Raw genomic sequence first — 22,062 nt, 5'->3', positions numbered from 1 at the left:
ATTTAATTATTTATTATTGGTGATTTTATTGGTGATTTTTATTGGCTCCAATTCATTCATTCATTCATTCATTCATTTTTTTGTGCTTAAAATCCAGGTTTCAGGTCACTTTAAGAGGTCCACACCTTTACTTTCCTTCCACCTGCACCAGCAAAGTATAGCATATAGAAATGTACTTGTGTCAGGTCCTTCAAGGCCTGCATGGAGCATGTACACTAGAAAGTCTGTTTATGATAGGCCTGACAAAAACCAGGACATGCAATCCCTGAGGTGACAGCTCCAGGGACTCAACATGAGAGGACATTTTCACTTCATTTTCCCTTGGCCTGGAGCTGCTCAGTGTCTATGATGATGACAATGTGTAAAACATGCCTAAAATACCACTTTACTGAAACAAAAGGGCCTAAACTCTTGTGTCATATTGTTATGAAGAAGAAGAAGAAGAAGAAGAAGAAGAAGAAGAAGAAGAAGAAGAAGAAGAAGAAGAAGAAATCTTTGATTGAGCATTGGTTAATGATAATTTAAAAATACACTATTGTTCATTGTTAATTGATCTGGATGGAGCCTCTATAGAGAGCTTGTTGAGTTAGCATCATTTACTGAGAAGCGAAGGGAAAAGTGCTCACCCCTGAAGTGCTGTCTGCTGTCAAGCCAGATCTCCAGACAGGCAGGGGGCATGTCTGAGTGAGAGGACAGAAGGATAGAGGTGGGGGGAGTAGGAATGAATTATTCTAAATAGCCGCCCATGCTGGGAGAGTCTCAATTTGGATGCTAATCTCCCTACATACTGTACTGTCACATTAGATTTAGTGCATTCAGTCGTGGTACCTCATAATGTTCTGCGCCAAGTTTGACGCCATTAATACCAAACCTCACTGGTTCTCTTTGTGATCTATTGAGATGTGATGCATTTTGATGCGACTTAAATGCCAGCTTTTATAGATGTGAAATCTAATGAGTTGTATGAACTACTTTATTTTTGGAGCAATTGTATTGTTTTTAAGGAGTTTAACCAAATATAATTTAAAAGTAAATTGTACAATTTGCATATGTCTGAGATGTTGAGTTTGAGATGTTTAAAAATCTGAAAAGCATAAATAAATTTGCTCGGTTATAGTCTAAAATGGCCATGTATAATCTTTGAACTGAAAACAGACTGACGTACATATTAAAATACATTTATTTATAATACATATAATACATTGATACCACATGATAATTCACAAGATAAGTATTTTTTAATCTTACATAAGTAGGCCTACTAGTGCATTTTTTAAATATATTTATTTAAAATAATAATCTTAAATTAATAATACGCTTAGAAATGCTTACACATTCTTGAAAGGGTTAGTTCACCCAAAAATGAAAATGCTGTCAGTAATTACTCACCCTCATATTGTTCCAACCCCGTAAGACTTTTGAGTCTTTTCAAGTAGTATAACTGCGCAGCGCTTCTGTGTTGTATGTCACACGCATCACACACACATGACCAGCGTCGGCCAATAGTGAGCCTACGTGTGACGTACAACACAGATGCGCTACGCAGTTACACTACGTGAAAAAACTCGAGGCCCAGAGAGAAGGAAATGAATAGTGGAATAAAGTCGTTATTTTTGGGGGGGTTTTGCGCACAAAAAGTATTCTCGTCGCTTTATAAACTTAAGATTGAGCCACTGTAGTCACTTGGACTATATTAACGATGTCTTTAATACATTTTCTGGGCCAGCAAGTTATAATGCCTTAGAAGCCTATGGAGGAGTGATCCAGCTCTCAGATTTAATCAAAAATATATTAATTTGTGTTCCGAAGATGAACGAAAGTCTTACGGGGTTGAAACAACATGAGGGTGAGTAATTACTGACAGAATTTTCATTTTTGGGTGACCTAACCCTTGAAAGTGTATTTGTTTACTATATATTAAATTGCTTACTACTAAAATGTCCTTTTAAAATGTTAATCATAAAAGAATACATTTAGTATACAGAAATTCACTTTTTACGATGGCAAGATTGACATTAAACAGTTTATCAAATGTCACAATGTCAGCATTAAATACATTAGCATTTTCAGTCAGTTTTTGATGCATGATTCATCTCTGTTAGGCTATTTATTATTTATCTTTTTAATTTATTTAAATAAATGTGTTCTATGTCAACACTGTAAAATAACCATAATTCTACAAAAACATGTTCATCATCAGCTTGCCTGGTGTCCTTTGCAGAAGGTTTTATGTTAAACCATTCAAAAATACAAACAAATAGTCATTTTGCAAATAAAAACAGCTGATGTAATTATTCCTTAAAGACCTCTAACCCCATATCCAAAGCTTATGATAACAATTATTCAACTGAAAACACTTCCATACATCAGTATCGGCCTCTTTATTTTGCCATGACTCACTTAATAAAGCACAGTGACTGTTTGTATCTGATAACATCCACATTTGGAATGTGGAATGTTCATCTGCCAGAATTTTGTTGCTTGTCCAACAAATTGTCCATCTCCATCCAGGGAAGATCCCACTGGATTTCAGTCACGTCTTGCTTGGTTTTAGGCATTTCCTGTTGGACCCTTTCCCTTCTAAATGACCCATTTGGACAGACAGGCAATTTCTCTCTGAAAAGCATGCATAAACATTGCAGATATTTGATACAGCGAGCAATGTGACACAGAAGTCTTCAATGAAATTAATACCATGCACTTATTAAAAGAAACTACTGTAGCAATGATTTTTTTTTTAAATGTAAATTTGTCTTACTAAATCTCAAGGTTCATAATGGCATGAGGTTGAATAAATACTGACACAATTTTCATTTTCTCGTCGAACTGTTCCCTTATGGGTGTATCACCATTACTTTACCCGATCTCATGAGAAAACAACTATTTTACAAGTTGGTGATCTTGTATGAGTTCGTATGATTTGATTTGTACGAAAACGTACAATGCAGGGGGACTACGCATGAAGGTCCACCACTAAAACTAACCCTCAGTTGGTTTTAAGCATATACGAAAATGTAGGAATTCATTCAAAATCACCACCAATTCGCCAAAATAGTTGCAAATGGCCACAAGTGTGTTGGTACATGTAGCCTACCTAAAACCTGGAAACAGCAGCCAGAGCACAGGAAGAAGCACCAGAAGAACCAAGATGATACAGAGACCCGACACCCAGACCAAAGTTCCTGCATTACAGAGTTTACAAGGATGGCTATAGCATTGAAACCCAAATTCAATCACAGATGTTCTGGATCTCATACCTGTATATGGCTTTTCATCTTCTGAATCAGCTGTGGAGTTCTCTAAAGACACAAAGTGACTGAACTGATAAAATTATGCACATTATGTATACACAGTGACTTAAAAGATATACGGACATCACACATCTAACTGAAAGATATAGTTACTGACTCACCTTTCATCACTGGATGAAGTGTGCTCAGGAGAATCACTGTACCATCTGGGAACAGAGATTAGGCCTATATAAATATATGCATATAAGTGTATTGCTTTACAATATACTGAAGTATCCTTTTACGATTTTAATGAGTATTTTAAACCACTTTCAGTGTTTCATACGATCAAAACACAAGTGCACTTTTTTAATTGACATTAAACCGTTTATAAAATGTCACAATACAATATATACGATTGTGATGATATATATATATATATATATATTAGGGCTGTCAAACGATTAATCGCGATTAATCGCATCCAAAATAAAAGTTTGTGTTTACATAATATATGTGTGTGGAGTATAATTATTTTCTATATATAAATACACACACGCATATATATTTAAGAAAAATGTGTTATTTATATATAAAATATTTATATATAATATAAATTATATATAATATAAATATATATATACACAGTATATACATGCAAATATTTCTTAAATATATACATGCATGTGTGTGTATTTATATATAGAAAATAATTATACACCGTACACACACATATATTATGTAAAAACAAACTTTTATTTTGGATGCGATTAATCGCGATTAATCGTTTGACAGCCCTAATATATATATATATATATATATATATATATATATATATATATATATACAGTGGGGAGAACAAGTATTTGATACACTGCCGATTTTGCAGGTTTTCCTACTTACAAAGCATGTAGAGGTCTGTAATTTTTTATCATAGGTACACTTCAACTGTGAGAGACGGAATCTAAAACAAAAATCCAGAAAATCACATTGTATGATTTTTAAATAATTAATTTGCATTTTATTGCATGACATAAGTATTTGATCACCTACCAACCAGTAAGAATTCCGGCTCTCACAGACCTGTTAGTTTTTCTTTAAGAAGCCCTCCTGTTCTCCACTCATTACCTGCACCTGTTTGAACTCGTTACCTGTATAAAAGACACCTGTCCACACACTCAATCAAACAGACTCCAACCTCTCCACAATGGCCAAGACCAGAGAGCTGTGTAAGGACATCAGGGATAAAAATAGACCTGCACAAGGCTGGGATGGGATACAGGACAATAGGCAAGCAGCTTGGTGAGAAGGCAGCAACTGTTGGCGCAATTATTAGAAAATTGAAGTTGTTCAAGATGATGGTCAATCTCCCTCAGTCTGGGGCACCATGCAAGATCTCACCTCGTGGGGCATCAATGATCATGAGGAAGGTGAGGGATCAGCCCAGAACTACACGGCAGAACCTGGTCAATGACCTGAAGAGAGCTGGGACCGCAGTCTCAAAGAAAACCATTAGTAACACACTACGCCGTCATGGATTAAAATCCTGCAGCGCACGCAAGGTCCCCCTGCTCAACCCAGCACATGTCCAGGCCCATCTGAAGTTTGCCAATGACCATCTGGATGATCCACAGGAGGAATGGGAGAAGGTCATGTGGTCTGATGAGACAAAAATAGAGCTTTTTTGTCTAAACTCCACTCGCAGTGTTTGGAGGAAGAAGAAGGATGAGTACAACCCCAAGAACACCATCCCAACCGTGAAGCATGGAGGTGGAAACATCATTCTTGGGGATGCTTTTCTGCAAAGGGGACAGGACGACTGTACCGTATTGAGGGGAGGATGGATGGGGCCATGTATCGCGAGATCTTGGCCAACAACCTCCTTCCCTCAGTAAGAGCTTTGAAGATGGGTCGTGGCTGGGTCTTCCAGCATGACAACGACCTGAAACAACCAGCCAGGGGAACTAAGGAGTGGCTCCGTAAGAAGCATCTCAAGGTCCTGGAGTGGCCTAGCCAGTCTCCAGACCTGAACCCAATAGAAAATCTTTGGAGGGAGCTGAAAGTCCGTATTGCCCAGCGACAGCCCCGAAACCTGAAGGATCTGGAGAAGGTCTGTATGGAGGAGTGGGCCAAAATCCCTGCTGCAGTGTGTGCAAACCTGGTCAAGAACTACAGGAAACGTATGATCTCTGTAATTGCAAACAAAGGTTTCTGTACCAAATATTAAGTTCTGCTTTTCTGATGTATCAAATACTTATGCCATGCAATAAAATGCAAATTAATTACTTAAAAATCATACAATGTGATTTTCTGGATTTTTGTTTTAGATTCCGTCACTCACAGTTGAAGAGTACCTATGATAAAAATTACAGACTTCTACATGCTTTGTAAGTGGGAAAACCTGCAAAATCAGCAGTGTATAAAATACTTGTTCTCCCTACTGTATATATGTATATATATATATATATATATATATATATATATATATATACTGTATATATATATATATATATATATATATATATATATATATTATGTATGCATGTATACACACACACACATGTGTGTGATTGTAATATATCTCCCAGCTTTTCACAATTCACATATTAATAAAAAGTATTTTAGATATTAATAAAAAACGAATAAAAATATATATTATTGCCACTGATGTTCTTACAGACCACGGTGATGTTGATGGTGTTGCTTGTCTTGTTTTCAGCAGTATTCTCACACCAGTAAAGTCCACTGTTCTTACTGTCAATGTCAATGAAATGACATTCTTCAGGCCTGTCTATAGATTCTGTGCCATTCAACTGCAAACATCCAGACCCCGTTTTAGCACCTTGAAGCCTGCTCAGTATCCAGCCTGTTGAATTACCAGCATTTACTAGGCAGCGAAGGGTGAACTTTTCCCCCCTGAGGTGTTGTCTGTTGTCAGGCCGGACCTCTATAGATGCGTCTGAGTGAGAATCTTTGACTGATTCATACTGATTCACACTTTCAAATGCTCCATGTGTGAACAAGGAGGAAAGCAGCACTGTAAAGATATATAATGCAACAACAATATGTTATCATGTTTCTCCATCTAAATGAGTGTATTGTAGACTATCAATTAAACCAGGCTTAGGAATTATAGGATAAACATTGACAAAACAGATCAGTGGCTTGTGCTTTAGATCTGATTCTTGAGCAGTTAAACAATTGAGCAGGCAATTGTTAAAAAGAGTTCATACAAGACTAGAGTATATATTAAGAAGAAAAAGCTCACCTAAGTAACCAGCAGCTGACATAAGTCCCATGTTTTCCTTTAGCGCTGGGCCTTTTTAAAGAGAAAAAAGTATGCAAGAGAGACATAATGACAGTGCAACACCCAACCGAACATTTAGAGGCATTTATTTACCCCACCTTTTCCGCTTGCTAGAGATGATCTGATAAATCCGTTTACACAGTCTGTAAACTGGGAATTGGGCATTTCTTCTCTGCACATTAGAAATACAACCTCTTTGCACATCTTTGGCATATGTCAATAATTCTCTAAATGAATATTTTTGTTATGCATTTTCAATATGAGCAAATCAGTCCCCGCAAATCAACCCCTCTCTATATATAGCCTAATATGAGTTTTGAAACATTATTTGTTTAATTTTTTCTTGCTTAGTTAAGTATTGTTTAGAATTTTGTCATTTTACATTTTACAAAGACATTTCCTATATATATATATATATATATATATATATATATATATATATATATATATATATATATATATATATATATATATATTATTTAATTTAATTATTCAGTCATTTTTTCGTTACATAAAAGAGCATGTTAGGTCATACAGTGATTTTGAGTAGCCTAGTCTAGATACGTTCGTTAAATGGCTACACTGAAACAAACTACACTGCTTTCAGCTCATTCTTATAATTTTATTATTTTAATTTAATATTTTTAAACATTTAGTGGTTCTATAATTTCGTATAGATATTTATATTTTCTATAGATAGTTATTTTAGTTTTTATTTATGTTTTAAATCATTTGAACTGAGAACTTTTAACAGGACAAATAAGGGGCTTTTATTTTGAAACGCGAACAAGAGTCGCTGTCCTGCATTCTGGCTTCACAATGCTTATTACCTGCATATGGCCAAATGTTACTAGACCCTACATAAACTAAATTACAGTTAAATTTTCTGGAGAGGCGGGACGTCGTTTCCGTTCAACATAACATGCTGCTGAGGTAAATGGTCACTAGCATTTATTCTGTGAAGAGTTACAATCAACAGAATTTCCAAAGCCAACAGAAATGGCTTTTTGAAAGAATTTCAGCTGTTGTGCTCAGATAGCTAACGTTACCTCACCATCTGTTTGCCATAGTCGCTATTAATAATTCGGTATTCATATCATCAGCTCGTACACATGCAAGAAATTTTACAAATGCAGTTTAGCAGTTCATCAAGAATTTGTGGTATCCTACATTAAAGGTGTGTCTCCTGCATCATATTTTAACATTGTAAAAAAATATTTGAGCAGTATTTATGTCCATAATTTATAACTGCTATGATTTCACCGTGCTGTGTAGATGAAGAAGACGTGATTTCAGGCGTTGTCGGATGCAAACAGGTGTTGTGATCAGGAGCAGTGGGAAGGACTGGACATCCATGGACACCTGGACACCCAATCCAAGAGCCAAACCCTTCATCCCCCGCCAGCAGCGCAGCCTCTACCTAACATGGAAATACAGACTCACCAACAAAAGAGCAATGCGACGAATCTGCCAGGTCAGCATGTCACTTTATAAGATTATGCCTGGGTGGCAGCTCCATCATATAACCTAAAGAGCAGGGTGTTTTTTTTTTCTTACTTTTTTTTTAATTTTTTATAAATACAAATATTTCATTTCTGTATTTATAACAGTAAACTGAATTTATTTTTGAGTCTGCATTCATAATTCACACACCTGTTGAAATAACCTTTAAATTAGTTTTGTGCAAATGAGGACATTAATTAAGTTAAACTACTGCATGTCTGGCCATCGGATAATCAATTAGAAATATAATTACCAACTGAGTGATAACAACACACGCAACTGTTGGTCTGCAACGTCGCAATTACTGACAGATTGTAGCAACAAATCCAGAAATGTCACTTTTCCGGTCACTAATTACATTGCCACAATTAAAGTTTGGTTATTGGTTTATGTTGCAGTTATGTAACGGTCACTTGTTATGGTTATTTGGGCAGCACTTGATCCTGAGATGGGAGGTACAGTAGGGTTAAAACAAAAAATTGAAAATAAGAAATATTTTGAATTAAAATGTATAAGATTTAGGCTATTTCTCACAAATCAGATCAAATTTGTGACACTGGCCATGTGACCTTTGCACAAAAGGTCATGTTCTTGTTTCCAGTGAAGCACCAGATGCTCAGTGGAACATATCAAATCATGCTTTACAACATGATCATCTGGATTTATTTTTGTGGTGTTCATGCAGCTCGAGAGTTGCTCTTATTATAACAAATACTAGAATTTTGATACTGTTCATTTTGCAATTCATCTTGTACTTGAATTGTAATGCTGCTAATAACATTTTTATGAATTTACAAAAAGTATTTTCACCAGTGATCTAAGATGTTTGGACCCCACTGTATTTCATTTCAATTATCACAGTTTTTATGTTTGTGTGTGTGTACCTGCTTAACAATATTGTAGAGAATAAAAATGTACCCATAAAGTAAGCTACATCTGACAAAACCTCCTTTTGGAGATGTCATCATTTGGAAAAATGTATACATTCGTATAAAAAATAAAGATTTTTTTAATTGTAAAAATACTGAAAGTGGTTTGCTAGGGTTCAATATAGTATTTATAACTAGCTGTTTATAAAAGCAAAAGAAGTCTATGGAACGTCCCCATTTAGATAGAGAAGTAAACGTGTGTGTGTGTGTGTGTGTGTGTGTGTGTGTGTGTGTGTGTGTGTTTGCAGGCCAGTGCTGTCCTGTTTCTACTGATCACAGTGATTGTGAATATCAAACTCATTCTTGACACAAGGAGAGTTGCCAGTGAGGAGGATGCTGTTCAAGAATATGGTAATGTTGAAAACTGTCCTTTGTGAACACTAAATGTTTTATGATACCTGATTGGCCAATTCACATGTTAGAAATATTAAGTAGTCTTATTACTTGAGTGAAATTATTTCAGTTTATGTGGATCAAATAACTACACTTTTATGTCTTTTTTTTAACCTTTTAATTTATTTTTAACTATTTCAGTTCTGAATTAGTAATTAGCTTTGAATTATTCTTTTCTTTTCTTTTTTGCTATCATTGAACATTTTCTCAGATGATGCCCTGCCTAACATGGAAACCCCACGCAGGCCAGCCAGTGGGAGGAAGGTTTTGGATATTGAGGTGTACTCTAGTCGCTCTAAGGTGTATGTGGCAGTGGATGGCACCACTGTAAGTGATTCTAAACCTGTTTTATGATATAACACATTTGCCACACTGTTACCAGATAACGATATCGACAATATTTGATGTGTTTTGCAGGTGCTGGAAGATGAGATGAGGGAGCAGGGTCGAGGCATACATGTTATAGTTTTAAATCAGGCCACTGTAAGCACACACAGTCATACCTCATAATCTACTGTATCTTTTTGTATTATTACTATCATTTTTATGATATCCACTCCATCATAATTTTGATTATTTATAAGATTGTATAATTGAATGTTGCTGTATCGTCTTTCGTTTAGGGTCATGTTATGGCCAAAAGAGTGTTTGATACTTATTCTCCCCATGAGGATGAAGCCATGATCCTCTTCCTCAACATGGTCACACGTGGCAGAGTCCTCATCTTCACTATTAAGGTTAAAGAAATGCCTCTCCCATCCACTTTCTTGATTTCAGAGTTGTGTTGTTTAACTTGTTTGTCTGTAAGTGCATTTCTTATTGGCCTCTTTAGGATGAGGGGACTTTCCACTTGAAGGATTCTGCGAAGAATCTTCTCAAAGGTTTGGGAAGTCAGGTAGCAGTTACCTTAGGCTGGAGGGATATGTGGACTCTGGTTGTGAAGAAGGGAGGTAAGGACAATGCTTTTTTATCTTTTCACTCTATTATACTAGGTGTGTTTGTTTATTAGGGATGCAACGGTACACGGTAAAATCCCGGACCGTTCGGTCAGCCCTGCACGGGACAATCTACCCTCGTGTCCCGCGGGACTTCGGTTTTGCCATTGAGTTCGCGCTGATCCTTTTAGTTTTTGCTTTAGGCGCCGTTCACATATCGCGCCTAAAAACGCGTAGATTTGCGTAGAAAAGCGCCGCGTTCTCCTTTTTCCAAAGCGCTAGGGCGGTTGCGCTCCGGAGGCGTCTGTCGTTGCTAAAGCAACTATCAGCTGCGCTCTGGTTGGTTCTTGTCACGTGACCTACGGTGCGCTTGCGGCATTCTGAAAAGTTGAGAATTTTCTCCACTGCTGGGGACATCGTTAGTGCCAACCGGTCTCGCCTTGCACCAGACAGTGTTGATAGACTCATCTTTTTGCACAAGAATCTCTCAATAGTGGATGAGTAAATAACATTGCACTTTGTATCCTGAATGCAGTATTTTTTTATTATATTATTTTGCTCTGCTTTTTTTTTATTCAAAGCACAAGCTAATTTATGTTTGTTAAAGGTAAAAGTGCACTTTTTCTTTCACATTGATCACTTCATATACCAGTTATCAAGGTTTGGATTTGGGATCCACTTGAATATTTTGAAGTGTGTTTGTTTACATTTTGTATTTCATATAAGTGATAGTTGAAGAGGTTGTATTACTTAGTGTTGTTCAGTACAGACTAGAGTGTTAATTTATTCCATACATTGATGTTCTTCCTACTGTGACATTCTGTTTATGCTCATAAGAAAAATAAAACATATTTTTGGGATGAAATAGCAGTCTCTTTCTGCACAAAACATGTACCAAAACCGAACCGAGACCGTGGCCCAAAAACCGAGGTACGGACCGTACCGTGGGCTATCTGTACCGTTGCACCCCTATTGTTTATTGTATCTCATGGCTAATTATTTTTCTTCTGTGATGTGACATAAGTGTACTGTTTTAGGGGTGTGCAGCGGAGCCAATATCTTTTACAATCTCAAAATAATTTATCTATTTCTGTATTCAGATAAAAAGTAATAAATGTGTATGATTCAGTATCTTAGTTGATATCACTCTTATCAAGAGAGACACGCATAATTTATGATTGTGCTGTGCTCATTTCATTTTCAGTTTACGCTCATTCGTGTATCATGGCTTTAAAACATTTAAATAGAAACATCAAATATTCTAGTAGAAAATGCGTATAATGTAGTAGTTGATATTACTCCTGACAAGGTCTGATTTCTGAGATACGCACCGACGGCAACACGGCTATTTCATTTGCGAACATTGTGCTCATTTTATTCATAGACTTTACACTCATTTACTACACACAATCATTGTGTAGTGATTTTAGAGTTTTGATATAAAGTTCAGTCATGAAACTCTTCTGATCACCTGATTTGTTCACTTAAAGACGATTGGTCGTCCAATTGTTCTATCTACCTAACCTATTTATTCCTGACTTTGAATCGGATCAGTTCGTTGCAGCCCTCCACCTTCCCCAGCACCACCTGCCTGGATCTGCTCGGGTGGTTCTCCCTGTTTTCTTGCAGCATCCTGAATTCAATTGACTGTTTTCATGTGCATTTTTAGACGTATCCTCACTCATCCAGCAGCAGCGTAGCAGATCAAGTCCACCAAGATCATGTCTATGTACATTCCATGTTTATTAATAAATGCTGGTTAAATTCATTGTCATGATTGAAATATAGCTATAATATTGTGCTATCCCCTGACTTGTTTTCCAGCTAACACGAGGGGTGGCTGTCTGCAGACTATTTTCATTCTCTGTAAAATTTGTGATTTGTTTTGAAGCCATTATCCGTGCCTTTCTGAATAAGGCATTCAGTTTCGGGCTCATCCCTATACTGTTTATTTTCTCAGGTCAAGTGTATGGGGAGAAGCACTCCAAGTCTCCTGCTCTGTCCACATGGGGTGATCCTGTGCTGCTGAAGACTGAGGTCCAGCTGACAGCTTCTGAAGGTATTTTTGCCAATTTTTATGAGTGTAGATTATTAGATTACATGTTGCAATTACGTTATGGGTTATATCAGAGCTGTTTGTTTATGTCATGATTTATTTTAGAGGCTGAGTGCCATTGGGCAGACACAGAGCTGAACCGCCGGAGGAAACTTTTCTGCAGTAAAGTGGAAGGATATGGGAGCATTTGTAGTTGCAAAGATCCAGCCCCTATAGAGTTTAATCCTGACCCAGTAAGACACACATCATGTGATTAAAATACCTTTTATACACTACCGTTCAAAAGTTTGTGGTCAGTAAATTTTTATCCCCCAGTTTCACAGACAAGGCTTAAGCCTAGTCCTGGACTACAATGCATGTTTGAGCTGTTTTAACTGAAAGCAACTTCCATTGTTTTGTTGAGAATGTGAAGATGCACAGCAGTAATGTTTTTTTCTAAAGCCCGTTTAAAAAAGCTACTTAAATGTCCTAATTCAACTAAGGCCTAATCCTTGCTTAATTTAATTTAAGCCCCGTCTGTAAAACCAGGCCTATTACTTCTATTCTGCAAGGATGCATTACATTGATCAAACGTGACATTGTTACAAATACAAACAGAACTATTATAAATGCTGTTTTTTTTTAACTTCAGAATCACTGTTTTCACAAAAATATTAAATCTTTCTTGAACACCGAATCCGCATTCCGCATATTAGAATGATTTCGAAGCATCATGTGACACTAAAGACTGGAGTAATGGCTATTGAAAATGCAGTTTTGCCATAATAGATGAAAATTACTTTTTAAAATATAAAATTTTAATAGTATTTCATATTAATGCTGTTTTTACTGTATTTTTATCAAATAAATGCAGCCTTGATGAGCAAAATCTTACTGACCTCAAACTTTTGAACAGTAGTATATCTTAAGGTTGGATCAATACCAAAATCACAGTCAGTGGAACATGAATTTTTTTTTTTTTTTTTCAATATTTCATACTTGAAATATACTTAAAGGATAATGAAATTCCAAATACAAAGAGTGGTACATCAGAGTCAGATGCTGATATCTTACAGTGATAAACTTTTGGTGCCATGATGTTGGTATCAGAAATGTCACACAACAAAATGCATGATACCAAGACAGACTCTACAAGGTTTCTCTACAAGTTTCCTTGTTTACTTTTTTTTGCTTTTTCAAACAAAAGTGTTTAAACTTTCACTTGTAAGTGGTTGTTATACCCTTCATCCTGAGATAACTTTGCATTTATATCAGCATTTAGACAGCAGAACAAAGTCTTTGTCTTAAATCTGTGTTGTTGACTAAACTTTTCCATGTCCTGTCTAGCTGCCTAACAACAATGTCTACAACACCCCAGTAGCTGTTATAGCTGGAAATAGACCAAACTATCTCTATAGGTTAGTAAACTTAGATTTCTTTGTACTTTACCATACTACCAAACCACCTCATGTATGTATTAGTTAAATTTGTGCTCACACACACAAACACAAACATCACAGTTTCCACACAATTATTTAGCAGCACTACTGTTAGCAACATTGATGATAAGAAATGTTTCTTGAGCACCAGATGAGCATATTAGATATTTCTGAAAGATCATGTGGCATGATCTCACATAAAAATAAGTTTTGGTTTGGCTTCAGGAGAGAAATCAGAAACCCTGTATATAAGAAAGCATACATTTAATACCAGACTGATGTATAAGCTATGTTTGTTTCTCTAGAATGCTGCGCTCTCTTCTTTCCTCCCATGGTGTCAATCCACAGATGATCACTGTTTTCATCGATGGATACTATGAGGTGCCATCTCCTTTTCCTCTTTTTTTTTCTCTCTTCTTCAATGCATTATTTTTTCTTCTTCATTTTTGTAAGACGATTCATTCATATATACAGAATTAACAACAACATTTTCTGCTTAGGAACCTATGGATGTGGTGGATCTCTTCGGTCTTAAAGGAGTTCAGCATACGCCTATCAGTATTAAGAACGCTAGAGTGTCACAGGTGATGAGGCTGTTTTTTTTTGTTGTTGTTTTTTTCTTTGAAAGATGAATAATTAACATAGAAAGGTCACTTAACATAATGGCCAGTTACAGCTGATTGCTGTGGGTTCAGCTTTAGTGGCAAAGCATTTAGTGTCGAAGCATGTGAATGACCGTAAGATGGTACTAATGTTCTGCTGTTCCTTTTGTCTCAGCACTACAAAGCCAGCTTGACTGCAACCTTTAATCTGCATCCAGTAAGTAAATGTTCACCTGCCTTAGAATTTGTCTACAGTTACATTGTAAAACACCTTGCAAGTGTTTGACTTTGGGGGGAAAAAATTATGTTTTAGGATGCAGATTTTGCCATTGTCCTGGAGGAGGACCTGGACGTTTCCATAGATTTTTTCAGGTATGGATGTTTAATATAATATAATATAATATAATATAATATAATATAATATAATATAATATAATATAATATAATATAATATAATATAATATAATATAATATAATATAATATAATATAATATAATATAATATAATATAATATAAAAATAAGATATAATATAAAATTTTACTGAATTACACCTGTAATACTAAAAGATATTCACTAGATGGCAGCAGACTTCTATATTAAAGGCTTGTTTAGAAATGTATGAGTGCTGAATCAGCTCAACTAATCTTAATAGAAAGGATTGAATAACGTTTGACAGATCATATCTAAATGTCTTTACATGTTTGATTTATTTCTTCCACATTTGTCTCTAGCTTTCTCAGTCAGACCATCCATTTGTTGCGTGAGGATGACAGTCTGTACTGTATCTCAGCCTGGAATGACCAAGTGAGTGAAAAAAAAAGTTCTTTTCAATTTGTTCATGACTTGAAAATAGACTGTTTACTTTGATAACATCTCGGGGGGTGGGGGGGGATGCTGCCATATGGTCTTTCTGTTGGTATATTTTTCTTCTGCTAAACAGTGGTTAGTGTATCCTCAGCCTAAATTTCTCGAAGTCGTGAAAGGCCTTCAAGCAGTGCACATGACCTTGCTGCTGTGCTGTTTTGTAGGGCTACGAGCACACGGCAGAGGACCCATCTTTGTTGTACAGAGTGGAAAGTATGCCTGGCCTTGGCTGGGTGCTTAAAAAAAGCCTTTACAAGGATGAATTGGAGCCCAAATGGCCAACTCCTGAGAAGGTGAGGCAGCTAATTCCCACATTTAGCCCATAAATTATGTCTAAATAGGAAAAGTTTATATATTTACAATTTACATGCAAAACCCCTCAAAAGTGATGTCTCATTTGGCACAATTTTCCGCTCCATTTGCATGCATGAGAAAACTTCTAACAGTGATTATTCCTTCTTTCACCAGTGGGAAATGCTGTTCTCACTATGGAATTTAGCATTTTGTTCTCTGATTTGAATAACATTGCTAACCTTTGAAGAGTCAGTTTGGTGTGTAATGTATAGTGTCTAGAAAAGACCAGAAAATCGATTTATTTAAATAGGAACATATAGTGCCCTCATTTTGAAACTTTGAGAAGAAAATTGACAGTTTTGCATACTGTTCTACATACACTACCATTCAAAAGTTTGGGGTTGGTAAGATTGTTTTTTTTTTTTTTTGATAGAAGTCTCTTATGCATTAATTTAACTGTAATACTGCCAAATATTACTTTAAAATGTAATTCATTTCTATGGTAGCAATTACTCCAGTCTTCAGTATCACATGATCCTTCAGAAATTGTTCTAATATGCTAGTTTGGTGCTCAAGAAAAAATTGTAATTATCAATGTTGGAAACAAATAGTTGCAGATGCTGCTTAATAATTTTGTGGAAACTGATTTTTTTTTTTTTAGGAATCTTTTGTACCATTATAAATGTCTTTACTGTCACTTTTGATCATTTTAATGTGTCTGCTGAATAAAAGTATTAATTTCTTTCAAGAAAAAAAAAATACTGACATCAAACTTTTGAACAGTAGTGTATCATCTAAATATATTAAACCTGCCTCTGATAACTTTTTTGTTTTGTTTGTTTCTTCTATTCGTATTGTTGCCATCCCTTAGCTATGGGACTGGGACATGTGGATGCGGATGCCAGAACAGAGGAAGGGGAGAGAGTGTGTCATTCCTGATGTCTCCCGCTCTTATCACTTTGGCATCATTGGCTTAAATATGAATGGTTACTTCCATGTAAGTGAGATGGTTATACTGACGATTATGTTAAAGGAGAACTCCGGTCAATTTTAACATTGAGCTCATTTTTTTGTACATTTGGAGTGCTGTCAATACAGAGAACAACGACAAAAATCGGTGTTGCCTACACCGAGTTATTCTATTTTTAAAATTTGCACCCTGTTGACTTCAATGGGGCAAGTACTAAACCTGCTTTTAGCCTCTTAACATCCTTGATGTGTCATTACAAGTGCACAGAAAATGTGAATGATTCCTTCTGAGTGAACACGAGTGAGTCTGACTGCAGTAGATGTGAAAGAAATGTATAAAAATGATGTTATTTAAGCCAGCGCAAATACCTTTGTTTACATCCTGTTTTTCGTTGAAGTCCAAAGTAGTCGATTGCCGAGTTCACGCGCGTGATCATAGGTATTAAACCTATGTGTGTGAACTCTGCAATCGACTACTTTGGACTTCAACCGAAAAACAGGATGTAAACAAAGGTATTTGCGCTGGCTTAAATAACATCATTTTTATACATTTCTTTCACATCTACTGCAGTCAGACTCACTCGTGTTCACTCAGAAGGAATCACTCACATTTTCTGTGCACTTGTAATGACACATCAAGGATGTTAAGAGGCTAAAAGCAGGTTTAGTACTTGCCCCATTGAAGTCAACAGGGTGCAAATTTTAAAAATAGAATAACTCGGTGTAGGCAACACCGATTTTTGTCGTTGTTCTCTGTATTGACAGCACTCCAAATGTACAAAAAAATGAGCTCAATGTTAAAATTGACCGGAGTTCTCCTTTAACTTCTGTTGTTTACTTGTTAGTTTACTTGCAACAGTTCTTTTATTATCTTAACCATTATTTTATTTACTAAGAGTATTTTTCAATGGAGAACTGAATCTAGGACTCTGTGAATCCAGTGATCCAGTGTTTATTTAAAATGTAAAATATGACAGTGTTTTATATACAATTTGAATTCAATGAAATGCATGTTTCTCTACAGGAAGTTTACTTTAAAAAGCACAAGTTCAACACTATTCCGAATGTTCAGATGAAAAATGTAGATAGGTATGTATTGTTCCTGCTGTCTCTATATTAGCCTCTTTGTCTATTATTTATATCCTGTTCAATATTTTTTGATATTCTCTCCATTTTTACAGCTTGAAGAAAGATGCTTATGAGATTGAAATCCAAAACCTACTCCGGTAATTTTATCTGAAGATCCTAAGTCCTTCATAACACCTTAAAATTGCATCATTACCAACACCTACAGTAATCATTTATGTGTCTGCAGTGAGGCTGAGGTTCTGGACCACAGTAAAAACCCATGTGAAGACTCATTTATCCCAGACACTGAGGGAAAGACCTTTGTAATGTTCATCAAAATGGAGCAGGAGACAGATACAAACACCTGGACAGAACTGGCAAAGGTCTGTTGCATTTAGTTGAGGATGCTTTGTGAATATTCTTGGTTTAAATATAAATAGGATTTTATTTGAGCATCTCAAGGAACAAATTGCTGAATTTCTCAGCTGGTTAGCCACTATTTACCCTGCATTTATTGTTACAGTGGGTTGCAATGAATCTGTTGATTGAGATCTGTGGCCTGTTTATATGTTGAAGAGACTGCAAGGGTAGATAAATGGCTTAGAGACACTGAGAAATATAAGGGAATAAATACTGAGGGGAGAGTGGTATTAGGTTATGGCCTCATTTTGTTTATTGCCTATAGTGCCTGCACGTGTGGGACCTGGATGTACGAGGTTATCACAAAGGACTCTGGAGGCTCTTCAGAAAGAAGAACCATGTCCTGGTAGTTGCCGTTCCAATCTCCCCGTACTCGTGAGTATACATTTAACAATTGATTTATCTAATTTCCAAGCACAGGAACACATTATTTATATGTGACACTGCTTTATGTTAGAAATGTTCTATTAAAAAATATACAACATTACATCAATGAAACCAAAAACACAAGACAAAGTATAGGATGAACCATCCTATGCTGCTAGCTTCACCGGATTTTTGGCTCATTCTTCCTGGCAGATTTGCTTCAGGTTGTTCAGTTCAGATTCAGGAGTGTGCCCCAAAAGTGTCACAGATTCTCAGTTGGATTTAGATTTAGACTTTTTATTCTTAATTGTTGTTTCCAAGCCATTTTTTTCCCTATAATCTCAGCAATTCTTGTCACAGTTCTTTGTCACCTTTATTTATATAGCACTTTATACAATACAGATTGTTTCAAAGTACAGTGAGAACAGGACAATAATGCATTTCGGCTGTTGTTCAGGTGAAGTCAGTTCATTGTTGTTTCAGTTCCGTTGTAAAGATAATCATTTACTGAATTAGTTCATTTAGTCTATAAAGCAGTTCTGCAAAAATAAAATGTCATCGTCCAGCTCAGTTCACTTCTCATGCAACAGCGTCCGTACAGTCAGATCAATAATATTGTTGAATATTAAGTGTCCCAAAGTAACTAAGCAAGCAAGAGGCGACATTGGCAAGGAACCCAAACTCCATCAGGTGACAGAATGGAGGGAAAAAACCTTGGGAGAAACCAGGCTCAGTAAGAGGGCCACTTCTCCTCTGGGACAGTGAACGAACACGGTGTCATTATGATTCAGGCTGCATCACAAGTCCGAGTTCAGATCGGGAGCCTTAATTTCAAATATTCATCCAGTTCCTTTTGATTAAAGACCTTTACTGTTATTAACACTACTTAACTTAAAGCATGTCAGATTCATGTCAGTTTCAGGGGTTAGAAAAAAAATCATTGTAGGATGTGTAATTCAGTAAATTGAATTACATATTATAAACAATTTTATATGATATGATATTAATGATATTATATTATTAAAAGCACTCTTAAAAGGAATAAAAGCAAAACGTGGTTATTAAGAGCTGAAAACTTCTTGGAAACTATTTGTTTATTTATTTATTTGACACTGTACTTCATTTAAAATGTGTGCATGCATGTTTTTAACTTTCTGTGCATGACCTTCACTGCATCTTTTCCCCCCAGTGGTAAGAAGCCCAATAATGTCACTCCCATTCACCTGGAGCCAGCACCTAAAGAGGAGGGACCTCCTGTGGAACAGATTTAAAACACTGCTAATCCCACACAAAGGGCCTTTCCTAACCACTAACAGACAAAGCCTATGTCAGGCCGATAATGGGCCTTGTGTTACTCTCTAAGGCTACTGCAAGACAAAGTATAGGATGAACCATCCTGTGCTGGTAGCCTCTAGGAACTGCAGGCTCTTTGAAACTAGAACGATATGAGTGTGGATTTCTAAAAACGGTGTGTGACGTGACCTTCTCTTGTTGTTGGTATGTATTTTGCATTGGGAGCATTTCCTGAGGTCATGAAATTTCAAAGGAGTTTATGTTGGAAGGTTTGACTTTAGTAAAGATGTTTTAAAGTATTACCAGTGCTGGTTTGAGTTACTGAATTACTGAATAACTTTTTTTTTTGTTGACACTGAGTGCTTTGGGCCGTCCTGCACATACGTTTTAACTTATGTCTATTTATTTTGTCAATATCAAGATAACTGCAGGTTTATTTTTACCTAATGAATTCACTTTTACACAAGAAAAATGCATTAAGAAACAAAAGGCTTACATTTGTTTACAAATGAACTATGTACAGACATATATATGTACAGACATATATATTTTTAGAACAAAAGATTATCATATTTTTATTAGTTTGAGTTCTTTAGTGGTTGAAAACATACAATCAGTATCCTTGTACAACACATAACCTTTATTGGACTGCACAGTCTGAAACTGACAGTTTTTAAACTATATGATTGATTTTTTTATTATTATTATTAAATGTTGTGCTAAAATGTCTTTCCAGCTAGATTTAAGAATTTTAAGAATCCTCTTTCGCAGAGAATGATAGTTGATGCTGCTTAGGTGAGATCTTTGTGTCACAGCCACTAAAGAACCTTATATGAGCAGAGTGGAGGTTTAACACTTGAAATCAATGCAATCTCAGCTGCATCTACCCTGTGTTAACGTGAGTTTCTGTAAGTGAAGATGTGATGAAAAATTGATTTCTCATGCAATAATGTCCAAATCATTTCATGGAGGAGATTTCAGATTAGATTGCTGTGGGTTGCAGTGATCAGTGCTTAAATCACTACAGATATTTTATTTGTGATGCCACTAGACATTTTCATAATATCTGGAACATGTGCAATACCATAATAGAAATGTTTGTCATCTCAACATATTATTGTGTACTCAAGTTTGCTGAGGTTGTGTCTAATATGCCAGATTCTTCAACAGTTTTGTATTTTAAGTAGTTAAAATTGATTTTCTTGTATAAAATAAAACGGTTTTCTTACTTTTTTCCCCTCTGTCCATTTTTTTTTTTTTTTTTTTTTCAATTTCCTTGGTTGTCTTTCTTAAATTTGTATTGTTTTGCTGTAGCTATATTTGTTTCTTAATGTTTGCAGGATGCATAGTAAGGGCTGTTACTTTAATGATTTTTTTAATCATGACATAAATTGGAATGAGATCTAATAATTATAATAATGTTTTTATAATGTGGAAAGCAGTGGTTCTCAACCTTTTGTATTTGATGAATCCTTTTTCCAATGTGTTTTTGTCTTACCCTGAATCGCTATAGTAAGCCCATTTTAAGTGTTTATATTTTAGACCTGGGTCAGGATGTTTTTGCTGGAAATCACTCTCCCCTCCCGTGCGTGTCTCCTCATATCCGTAAATAGAGAAAAGTTGCTTGGACACTACTGACATGTGGAAGTGTCATAGGTTAGTTGTCATAGGAATAAGAGAGGTTGACATGGAACACCTTAAATATCAAACCTCCAGGGAATCACCTGTTAAAAAAAAAACACACAGAAGAGTCTGCTGGCAAATGAGAACACGACAGAGCTCATAACAAAACTAGAAACAACATTGGCTTGGCTTTTCCGATATGGCGAGAAATGAGGGATTAGAAATGTTATAAAAGCGACGTGGACGTTCAACAGGTGAGTAATGTATTTTATTTAACAGGTACTTCTGTTTTTAACAGATTAAAACTTTTTAACAGAAAAGTCGTATTTAGCTCTCTAACAGGGTTCATTGTAAAGCATTATCTATTAAAGGGCACCTATTATGCAAAATTTACTTAGACATGGCGTTTAAACATAAATGTGTTTTGGCAGTGTGTACACAATCACTAGCCTGGCAAGCCAGACCTACATCAAGATCTGGCAACTCACCATACAGTCGGCATCTAGTCATAGTTGGGGGCGTGGGCGAGGGTGGAGTCGGCGTGGGGAAAACACTGCGATATCGTGTGTATTTGAATGACAAAAGTGGTATTGCGAGTCAGACCGGACCGGCAACGGTAGGCTACATTGTCGAAATCCGTTCCCCACCCCAATGATGAGAGGTGTTGATGTATCGGCTTAAAATATGCTTATTCTATTCTGTGTGTGGATAGAGCTTAAACAGCATCAATTTGATAAATATTAGAACCTCAGTGTTTAAGAAACATAGGGGGAACAGAATCCGACGGCAAA

At 36.0% G+C, this 22,062-nt stretch overlaps 2 protein-coding genes across 3 annotated transcripts; one reads left to right on the top strand and one right to left on the bottom strand.

Moving 5' to 3' along the window:
- Window positions 1–2,363: 2,363 nt before the first annotated feature.
- Window positions 2,364–6,529, bottom strand: LOC307165980 (uncharacterized protein; the record flags this gene model as incomplete). The annotated part of the gene is made up of 6 exons (XM_079884064.1): window positions 2,364–2,616; window positions 3,095–3,182; window positions 3,258–3,299; window positions 3,413–3,457; window positions 5,908–6,267; window positions 6,499–6,529. The coding sequence occupies 6 exons, from the start codon at window positions 6,527–6,529 to the stop codon at window positions 2,460–2,462; spliced, it is 723 nt and encodes a 240-aa protein (XP_079740190.1). The 3' UTR covers window positions 2,364–2,459.
- Window positions 6,530–7,300: 771 nt separating this feature from the next.
- pomgnt1 (protein O-linked mannose N-acetylglucosaminyltransferase 1 (beta 1,2-)) lies at window positions 7,301–20,876 on the top strand. Of its 2 annotated transcripts, XM_079883795.1 has the most exons (23): window positions 7,301–7,470; window positions 7,641–7,714; window positions 7,813–8,011; window positions 9,218–9,320; window positions 9,574–9,689; window positions 9,780–9,845; window positions 9,986–10,099; window positions 10,195–10,312; window positions 12,258–12,356; window positions 12,459–12,586; window positions 13,680–13,750; window positions 14,077–14,152; window positions 14,272–14,355; window positions 14,549–14,590; window positions 14,687–14,745; window positions 15,106–15,178; window positions 15,403–15,531; window positions 16,404–16,529; window positions 17,526–17,590; window positions 17,683–17,727; window positions 17,817–17,952; window positions 18,255–18,364; window positions 19,545–20,876. In XM_079883795.1, the coding sequence occupies exons 3-23, from the start codon at window positions 7,844–7,846 to the stop codon at window positions 19,624–19,626; spliced, it is 2,010 nt and encodes a 669-aa protein (XP_079739921.1). In that variant the 5' UTR covers window positions 7,301–7,470; window positions 7,641–7,714; window positions 7,813–7,843; the 3' UTR covers window positions 19,627–20,876. The 2 variants fall into 2 exon arrangements, with proteins under 2 accessions (XP_079739921.1, XP_079739922.1); XM_079883796.1 differs by lacking the exon at window positions 7,641–7,714 and having other exon boundaries at window positions 7,309–7,470.
- The last annotated feature ends 1,186 nt before the right edge of the window (window positions 20,877–22,062 follow it).

Source organism: Squalius cephalus (assembly GCF_949319135.1).
Source record: "Squalius cephalus genome assembly, chromosome: 10".
NCBI classification, from domain to species: domain Eukaryota; kingdom Metazoa; phylum Chordata; class Actinopteri; order Cypriniformes; family Leuciscidae; genus Squalius; species Squalius cephalus.
Note: the sequence above shows the minus strand (reverse complement) of the source record. Positions and strands in the feature narration are given on the sequence as shown.